General features: G+C 43.9%; 2 protein-coding genes across 2 annotated transcripts; one reads left to right on the forward strand and one right to left on the reverse strand.

Moving 5' to 3' along the window:
• Nucleotides 1–39: 39 nt before the first annotated feature.
• LOC139329253 (tumor protein p53 inducible nuclear protein 2) lies at nucleotides 40–3220 on the reverse strand. The gene is made up of 4 exons (XM_070959452.1): nucleotides 3070–3220; nucleotides 2009–2224; nucleotides 1482–1575; nucleotides 40–713 (listed from the first exon to the last, which is right to left on the reverse strand). The coding sequence occupies exons 2-4, from the start codon at nucleotides 2115–2117 to the stop codon at nucleotides 470–472; spliced, it is 447 nt and encodes a 148-aa protein (XP_070815553.1). The 5' UTR covers nucleotides 2118–2224; nucleotides 3070–3220; the 3' UTR covers nucleotides 40–469.
• Nucleotides 3221–5981: 2761 nt separating this feature from the next.
• snai1a (snail family zinc finger 1a) lies at nucleotides 5982–9532 on the forward strand. The gene is made up of 3 exons (XM_070959117.1): nucleotides 5982–6255; nucleotides 6735–7256; nucleotides 7998–9532. The coding sequence occupies exons 1-3, from the start codon at nucleotides 6180–6182 to the stop codon at nucleotides 8180–8182; spliced, it is 783 nt and encodes a 260-aa protein (XP_070815218.1). The 5' UTR covers nucleotides 5982–6179; the 3' UTR covers nucleotides 8183–9532.
• The last annotated feature ends 209 nt before the right edge of the window (nucleotides 9533–9741 follow it).

A 9741-nucleotide genomic window follows, 5' to 3' on the forward strand; every position in this document is an offset into this window, starting at 1 on the left:
CGGACATTATAAGTTGACAAATCCATACAGCACTAGATGCAAAGTCAAAGCTTTTATTGCAGTGTGAAAAAAGTTTTAAACCAAACACACAGAGGTAAATGCACGTAGATACACAAAACACATCACGTTGTCCAAAACGTTACAGGATACATTTTGCATAGACTGCACTTCTCTCATCCACATGTAGAAACTCACATGCACGCAAACAAGAACACACGGTGCATCTCATTTCATGAGATGAACGCCTTCACTCCAAAGTCATATACAGTACGAGTTATAATGTAGCTGCCTACCTGGTAAGAGCTGTCAAGTGTTGTAATGGGTTACATCAAGATTAGATGTATGGCTTAAATCTACACAAGACTAAAATGTGTGTACATGTGTGTATTGCAGCATATGTTTAATAAGTATATGATGAGGGTTATAAGATCATTTCCTGGTTTACATTTGCGGTCACACAACCAGAGCCTCAGTGGCTGAGGCTGCGATGTCCTGGCTGCTGGAGGTGGAAGGAGTGATGCTGGACTTGGCGAACTCGGTTCTGGCGCTGGATGGCGTTACGAGTGATGTGGTGTCGGTCCACCCAGGTCTTAGCCTTCTGGATGCAGGTTAACTGTGTCACTTCTACCAAAGCTTTAGGCCGAGAAACGAAGCTTGTGATGGCTGGACTGGTGGCGCTGCTGGTTTGATCTGCAGTCTCTGGATCTAACTCACTGGAGAAAAAAAAACATAAGAAGCACAAGCAAGAATGTGAATCTATCAACCTTGAAAGTCAATATTCACCATTGGTTAATGTGAAGTTAAATGGATTTGGAATTAAGTTGTGTGTTAAAGTAATACACTGTAGAAACATTTTTTGTTATACTTGCTGACAGTAATCAATAAATCAAATGCTCTGACAAAAAAAAGAAATAAAAATTAGGTATCTGTGGCTGTCACAGGCATGTCAGTCACTTCAGTGGCAGCCAATCATTTCATTCAGCCCAAATGAAATGACTGGATAGCCTACCTGCCTGTCTACCTATGTACCTGCCTACCCATGTAGACTCTGCCCTGCACTCACTGCACATGACCGGAGTCTTCTACAAGGCTGGGCAGATATATGGCTAAAGCTACAGCGAACTACTTGTGTAAGACTGGCAGAGGAAGTACAACCAAAATTTCCCAACACTACCATGCTAGCTGGACAGCTGTGTGTACTGACAACAGCCACGTTCAGACTAAAAAAGCTGTGAGCTTGTGGAACATCGCAAACTCGCCACTCACACACATCTCTCAGCTGGCCGGCTGGAGCTATGGGGGGCAGTCAGCCAGCAGTACTGTGTTTTGGGGGAGTTGCTTTGGAGGAGCTTTAATTGCAAATCTTGGAAATGGTCTTTATCGTTAATATACAGTTAAACAATTCCCCCTCTCAAATTTAACGTGGTATTGATTTCTTTATGTCTAGACGTGGACAGAAAGGATTCCTCCTGCTCCCTCACCTGATGTCAGCTTCCATGTTTGCAACTGTGTCTACATGAAGAGCAGAGTTTGATGGTTGAGTGTCAGTCAGCTGGTCCTCTGCTGAACCTGCCTCTGTGGACACAAAAGGTTTGAGCTTTGTTATATAATTGAGCAATTATCTAGTATACAGTAAGTATGTTATCCTGATACCAAAAACAAACCCACTCTCATTATATTAAGGGGCACAGTTCTCCGTTTCTAAATTATTGAAATAATCAAACATGATGTGAGGTATACAGAATGTCAAGAATAGCTTTTTAAGATATGTTGAATTGTTTGGCTTAATTGTCTTACAGGAAGGTCCTCAGTCATGAGTCATCACCAAGTAGTTCAGTGCACATCAATGTGATTACTTTGTATGATTTTGCATAAATTTCCAAAATATGAATAATTATGGAATTATAAATAATTTCAACTATACTCCCAGTGTAGTATAGGATGAAAACACCAGAATAATCTGCAAAAAAATCTACATATCTATATGTATATGCACTCCATGACTGACCTTGATGACTAACAACAAGCCACTCGTCTTCCACCGCTTCTCCAGACTTGGTATCTTCAGGGGTCTCCTCCTCTCCCCCAAAAAACAGACGGGTGATCGTCTTGAACATTACTGGTTTCTCTTTGTCTTTGCCTGAGATGGCTGTCTTCGCTCTTGTCCCCGGCTTCTGTCCCGTCTTTGTTCAGCACGGAGTCCAGGTGTTGCGAGAGTCTTTATCTGGTTAAGACAAGAAGAATTCTGGCTCACAGAGTCATATTTATGTTCATACCATGAGGTAACGGAAACGCTAATCCCCATGTGACTGTTTGGGAATGGGTGATGACACAGACCCTTCTTTCATTATTATTTTTCAAAATTCAAGCAATCTGGGTCAGCTGACAGGGATGACCAATCAAATTTCTTTTAATGCAGTGGTTTGAATAATGATGCCCACTCCCCAAGATTCTCATTGTTAGGGTCCATCTGTCTCTCGATATATGGGGGAGGGGCTCCTTTTATTAAACATCTTGCTTGCGCTGCACATCTTGGACTATTTTGCAGTAACTAAAGGTGATTTTTTTTTTTTTTTTTTTTTCTGCAGTGGACACACAAACTCTAATGAAGTCACATTGTTGTTGTTGTTGTTGTTGTTGTTGTTGTTGTTGTTGTGTTTCCACTGACTGTCATGCAGTAAGGCCAACATCACAAAAATAATGGAAGAAAAAACGCAATTAAAGTCAGTACTGCAGCCACAGAGACCAACTCCTTGCTGAATCAAACTTGTCTCACTGCCTGGGTTCAGTTTAAATGTACTATTATATCACTATTTCATGTATCTGGGTCATGCAGAGTCCTCAGTGGTTTGCACTAATATATCGTTACACCTTCCACGGCTGCTGCCAAAATAAGCCTGAGACAGCCAGTGTCAGTCAGGCCAACACATCAAATCCAATTTATTTCATAATAATGGAAAATAAATGCGTGGCTAATGTCAACAGCTAAGATAAGGGTTGAGTCTTTATTGTCTAACGCACGCAATCGTAAATTTCTGTAAATTAGGTGCATCTCTGTAGGGTCCTTACCTGCTGTTAGTGCTCTGTTTCAGTCGCAGAACATCGTGGAGTGTCAATTTGTAAATTTTCGCTGGTTCCTTTAAATTTCAAAAGCCTGTGAAGGATATAACTCGTACAATCAAATGAGGCTGTTGTTTTGTATTTCAAATTTTCAACCGATCACAGACAACAGGACACCCGCCCATGTCACCGCCCACCTGGAGAAAACAACCAATCAGAGGCCGCAGACTGATCTTGCGGTTTGATTTGATTCTAGTATGAATCATGACTTGGTGTCGAGGTAACAAAATTCATGTTACGTTCACTCTTGTTCGTTGTTTCATCGCAAGTTTGTCTACAAAATGGATGATAGCAACATGAATACTAACTATAACACATTTTTCCTTAAAATGTGGCTGTTTGACCATAATTGCTTGTAGCGAACACGGAAGTAGGAAGTGTGATAGCCCAGGTTCTTACAAACAGTTTTTTTTTTTTTTCATGAAGGCGCAGTCATATCCCGCCCTATTGTGACTCTGATTGGCTAGTATACATGCTACGTTGGTTGGTTAGGTTCAGGTATGAGGAGTGAGATTGGTTAGAATTTCGGTAAGAATATCGGTGTAAACCAATCAGAGGCATAGTAGGGTGTGCGATGCCTTCGCCACCCTGGGAAAATATAATTAGTAACCTGACTCTCCAGATAGTTTAGTGTCGTGCGATCTCTTGAATCCACTGAAATTAAGCGGCTTTTGGTGAAAATTGTTTTCTAATACATTTTTAGATACATATGGATCCTCTGTATATGCGTGTGTGCTGTTGACGTTCGTAATTATTGTGCCGTGTTTACAGGGCATTTCAAACACTGGCCGAGACAGCAGTGACTCTTTGTCTCCACCCAGTGTTTGGATGAGGCTCATTGGAGATCACCTTCTTCATATTGTTTACTTCTACTTGATGTCCTGTAGTGATACTGTGAGTAATAAAATCCAGCCTGAGTTAAACATGAACATGTATACGTTAATATTATTGGTCTGTGAAGGTTTTTTATAATGTTGTAAGTGAAGGAACAAAATATGGCACTTCAAATTCCAATCCATATTCATTCGAGTCTGTCTGAAATCTGACAGGAAGTCATAACAAAAGACACATCAGAACAAAACATCAGTGCAAACTCTGTTTGTGTTTCTTATACAATTTCACTTGGATTAGATTTGCGGGCAATGTAGAGAGAGGAACCTTTCTGTATATTTGGGCTATGGCTGAAAACGTGACTACTGGAGAAAATTCATTGAGACATAAAACAAAGTCCACAAAAAGAATCAGTGTATGAAATGAAATCTTCGTTTTCTACCTGTAGGGCCACTGTGGTTATCGCTGAGCCACTGTCCTGTACAGCACTTATCCCAAAGCTTTCTCTTTATCATAAGACTAGTTTCATTTATTCTTACTATTATAATACTTGTTAAAATGGAAAGGGTGAGACTTAAATGAGGATTTTCACATATTCACCAAAGAGGTTTAATACTGGGCCATGGCATAGAGCATCACCCTGTAGTTTGCCATCGGTTTGATACTGTAAGATGTACAAGTGGCCAGTGGCCTGAAGCTTCACTTACACATGGGCAGAGTTGCACAAAGGGTGCTTGTTTTCACACTAATTTCTACAGCATGCACACAGCTAAATATATGACACTCCTGCAGCATACTGCTTTTTCTAATGATTTTTATTGCTGTGATATTTCTAACCCGTCTAGAAAGTCTTGTTGGACTACCAGAATTTATTATTCCTCTTAGTATATTGCAGTTCAGCAGTACATGTTTCTGTGTTTTAATAAAGATGAGGTGGAACAGTCAATTGGAGGAAAATAGCTTATTGATTTTCACTGTAGCTGTCAGAAAAAAGAAAACAATGGACGGAAAACTGAATACAAGATGCACAGCTCACTCTTAGAGACGGCCTGTTTGTAGCTGTCATTTCACACATGCAACAGCGCCCTCCAACGTTCATCCAGATGAACTGGTCATAAACCATGACCCACTCTCTTCCAGAAGGTGGTGCAGTTACTCTACTGAGGTTGGCAGGCTCTAACACGGAGGCAATTTGTAAGGGTGTAGTTTTATTAAGTGCAGCAGGTCTGATGACACCATGACGTCACCAAATGACACAGAAGCCGTCGTACAACAGGAGCCAGTCTGAGAGCAATGCATTTAGTCCAAATTCACTCTTACAGTCCTCTTACATTCAGTGCAATCAAAATGACAGTTTAGCAGAAATAGTATGCCCATTCATGGTTTTAATGTTTACACTTCATCCCTTTCCAAATTCCCCAAATGAGGGAAACGCTGGTGGTTGATTGTATGGAAACAAGTCAATGACCAGAGTGAGCCAAAATCGTGCTGATTAAGTCAACTGGAGCCTTTAAATTAATGTTAGGCTTAAATGTGAATGCGACTGTGTTTATGTACACCGTGACAGCCTGGCGACCTGTCCTGAAGGCTGCAGAGGACAATCTGATGCTGCTTCCTCTCACACATTACAAACAGCACCTGGTCCTCACACCAGTCTTCATACGTGGAGCTGTACAATTTGAAAACTGAATTAAACGAAGCAAATTGTTCCTTATCACATGTTTATGGTGTGACTGGCCCACACGGTGATGTGCTTACAATTTATGACCCTCACGCGGTCATTGACAGCCAGTCATTTAATCATTTACAACTGTCCCTTCACCTTTCCTCGTGCGCGGGCCAACACCAGTGGATTCCTGTGTCAAAACGCAGCGAGACTCGTGTTTTTGTTGTAAAGTGTGTGTGCGAGCACCAAAACTTCATCCTGCGCACTTGAGCGGTGATATGGGAGGTGGGGAGGGCCCTCGGGGCGAGCACACCCCTACTGCCTGTGTCAGAGTATTTGAGAACAGAGAGCAGCATTTAGTCATTTTGCATGGAAGCTGCACACACACACCCGCCTGCAGAAGTCCACTCTAACTTGTGGACTAAAGGAGGATATTTCCCTGTTTCATGCGGATGCCGAGGACCACGATCTGATTTCCTTTTTTCTCTTCATTCTTGTAGACACTGTGCGTCGTGACCACCGGATACTTTTCCGCACAGTTTTTTCAACACTCACAGGCACAATGCCTCGATCTTTCTTGGTCAAAAAGTACTTCGCTAAACAGAAGCCAAACTACAGTGAGCTGGAATGTCAGAATGGTGAGTTTTTCTCTTCTTCTGTGATTTATGGAAGCATCCTTACGTAAGTGCGCAAAGTCAAGAGAACCACCTGTTTTCTTAAGTGTGGTTGCGGCTTTTGTTGTAAATGTATTAACAGTTTGGAAACACACTGTTCCGTGCTTTTTGTGCCTGCTTCAACTGCAAGCCCGGCTACTCCCCGTTCAAGTCGGGGCCCGTTGGACGCACTTTCCCCCTCTCTGCAGCCAGACAGAGCTCCATTCATGTCACAAGCCCTTGTGAATACGTGGGAGGAAACGGCCCATGAAACCCATGGCTCCAGCTCTATGGTCATTAACTGCTGAGAAAACCAAGAATGTGTCACCATAATGAGCAGACACAGTATAGGTGCAGCTGCTGAACGTTCACTAAACACATTTCAAATGGTGAATTTGTTGTCTGTTGTTCTATGCGTTGTGTATTCTGGCTGTATGTTTGAATCATCCTCTCCCTTGTCTCAGACGCTTCACTGGAGACGTATCCTCTTGCTGAGCTCACCTCAGGGGACAACACCTCCACTGCCACCTGCTTCCCAACAAATCTGGTGTGGGACCTGAGTGCCCTGCCCACCCTGTACCTGCCCACCCCCCAAACAGAGCCCTCTGCCACCCCGGGCCCTCTGGACCTCAGCTCCCCGTCCAGCCTCAGCAGCAGTGCCAGCAGTTGTGGAGAAGAGGATGAAGGACGCACCTCAGACCCCCCCAGCCCCGAACCCGTACACACATATGCCCCTCGCCAGCGGATGAAATGCACCGGAATTATGCCTCCTCATATCAGTCCACCTGAGGAAGAGGAGGAGAGGGAGACGCCTGTCACAGCAGCCAGGCCAGCCTTCCTCTGCAAACATTGCCCCAAAGAGTACACCAGCCTCGGGGCTCTGAAGATGCACATCCGCTCACATACCCTGCCATGCGTGTGCACCACCTGTGGAAAGGCTTTCTCCAGGCCGTGGCTGCTGCGCGGCCACATCCGCACGCACACGGGTAAGACCCACTTCTAACGCTATTCTACAACAGTACACATCCCTCCTCATCTGCTGTTTCCATTTTATGTTTGAGTCATGAGTGAAGAAATCAGAATACGTGAGATGCTGTCACTGTGAGTCACCAGGTCACTCCGTCATCATCTGGGCTGTGAAGTAGCAGCATATCCATAACAATCAGTTTGATGAGCTCCAACACTTGATCAGCAGACATTATCACACAGAGAGTCGCTCTGTAGACCCTGCACTCATTGATCACTCATTGTGTTTAATGTCCTTGTAACAATGACTTGTCGGCTAATTATCTTATCACGGCTGCTGGGGAAGACAGCAGATTGGGGATGCAAGAGTGACAATAGGTTTAAAAGAATGCCCAAAGGCTCTCTGCTATCACCGAGCACTTAATACCTGAAGCAACTTGTTACCGTGCTAATCTCATTTGGCTCTGATTGAATCATGCTAATTCAGTCAGGCTCTGACACCAACAGCCCTACCATGTGCTTCTTCATTATCTCTACAATGTGTGTGTGTGTGTGTGTGTGTGTGTGTGTGTGTGTGTGTGTGTGTGTGTGTGTGTGTGTGTGTGTCTGTGTGTTTGTGTGTGTGAGGTGTTAGTAGAAGGCTCTTGTGAACTCAGAGACGCCTGACTGTTGTCACTGCATGAGGGCTGCCGTTACAGCCACATCTGAAAGGAGGGCTAGTTAAGTTATATGACGGGTGTTTCCTCCCTTCCTCTGAACAGGTGAGCGCCCGTTCTCCTGCCCCCACTGCAACCGGGCCTTCGCTGACCGCTCCAACCTGAGGGCTCATCTGCAGACCCACGCCGAGGTGAAGAAGTACCAATGTGGCATCTGCTCTCGCACCTTCAGCCGCATGTCGCTGCTGCAGAAACACAGCTCGTCAGGGTGCTGCTCCACCGCGGTGTGAGGCACCACAGAGACAGACAGAGGGGACCCGCACAGAGCTCAGGGCAGTGGGGGGGCTAGTGGTCTACACCAGCCCAGCCGGCCTGCTGACTACCTGTGAGGCCGCAAAGAGTGTGAAATGGCCTGCTTTCAGAGACTTGGAGGGAGTCGAGCCTCATTATTGGATCTGATTTTACAAGCCTTTTAGCTTCTCTGCTCTGTGAAAAAACATCTGAGGAGCAGATTTTTTTTTCTTCCAGTCTAGATTGAGGTCTTGAGGCTGGACCAAATCTGAAAAGAACAATGCAGTCACTGACTTGATATCAGCCCCTTTGTTGCCATTGTGCCCATTCCACAGACAAAAATGTAGTGAACTCATTGGGGTAAGAGGTGTTCTTTCCTGTCTCTGTCCTGGTGCCGGCCAGCTCAGGATCATGGCCTAGACACAGCTGCTGAGAGGTAGGGGTGCGTGGGTGGAATAAATCTCTCAGCATGCCTCAAAACACACACACACACACACACACACACACACACACACACACACACACACACACACACACACACACACACTCTCTCTCTCTCTCTCTCTCTCACACACTCACACAAAAGCAAATGCACACACAGCTGTCCCTGGTACTGTGGTGTAGATAGACGAGGTGCTAACAGGTGCTACAGCCATGACCTTCGCTGGTTGATAGCAGGTGACTTCCACTGCCCTTGGTTTGCTCAAGAAAAAAGAGGAAGCATGTCATCACAAAAGAATGGCATCAGTTAGTCTTTTTTCACCAGTGAGGATCATTTTAAGCCTCTATTTTGGCTACATCCAAGCCTTCTCTTTAATCTGATGATTTTCAGAGATAGGAAAAGACGTTCAGTGAGTTGTTTTCCAAAGAAGCTTCACTTGGCAGCACCGCTGCAGCGTGGAGGACAATGCAAGCCATGCACTCAAGGTTACCACAGTGTTAATAATAACAACCAAAGCCATATTTGTGCCTTGAAATTGTATTACTTATGAAACCAAAAATGTGCCTCGTTTACCTCAGTTAGTATTTGTGGATTTCAAATAAACTTTGATTGCAGTATTAGTAGAAATTAGCACCAAACAAACAATTTTAAATGCAAGAAGGCTGGGACCAAAGAATTTTAAGGTTTACACAAGGAAACGTTGTTTTCTAACATGTGATTGGAATCCTGAAAATGGACAGTACAAAGATGAATTTTTAACTTTCCTAAGCATTTTATGGCAGTGTCTCATAGTGCAATGTGCAGATGATGTGTTATTTCAATTTTGTACCATGCTTGTGTGTTCACTTCTATTTCTTTTATGTTGTAACTGAGAAATTTGCATTCAATAAAGTAATTTATGTTTATTAAAACTTGCTCTGTCATTTGCAGTAGCAGAAAAATCTAGTTGTACAGTCCAGTCTCTCTTGATAAAATGTGGAAATGGGCGCAGTCAATGCGTGGGTTATAAAAGGTCTGTTAGATCATTAACTGGGACATTTCTGTTCAGCATTTTGATATTAGGAGTGGAGAGTGATTTTGGTGAAGCTGCATTTGCAGATGTGCAGGTGAGCACGC

The sequence above is a fragment of the Chaetodon trifascialis genome, chromosome 3 (genome assembly GCF_039877785.1).
Source record: "Chaetodon trifascialis isolate fChaTrf1 chromosome 3, fChaTrf1.hap1, whole genome shotgun sequence".
NCBI classification, from domain to species: Eukaryota; Metazoa; Chordata; class Actinopteri; order Chaetodontiformes; family Chaetodontidae; genus Chaetodon; species Chaetodon trifascialis.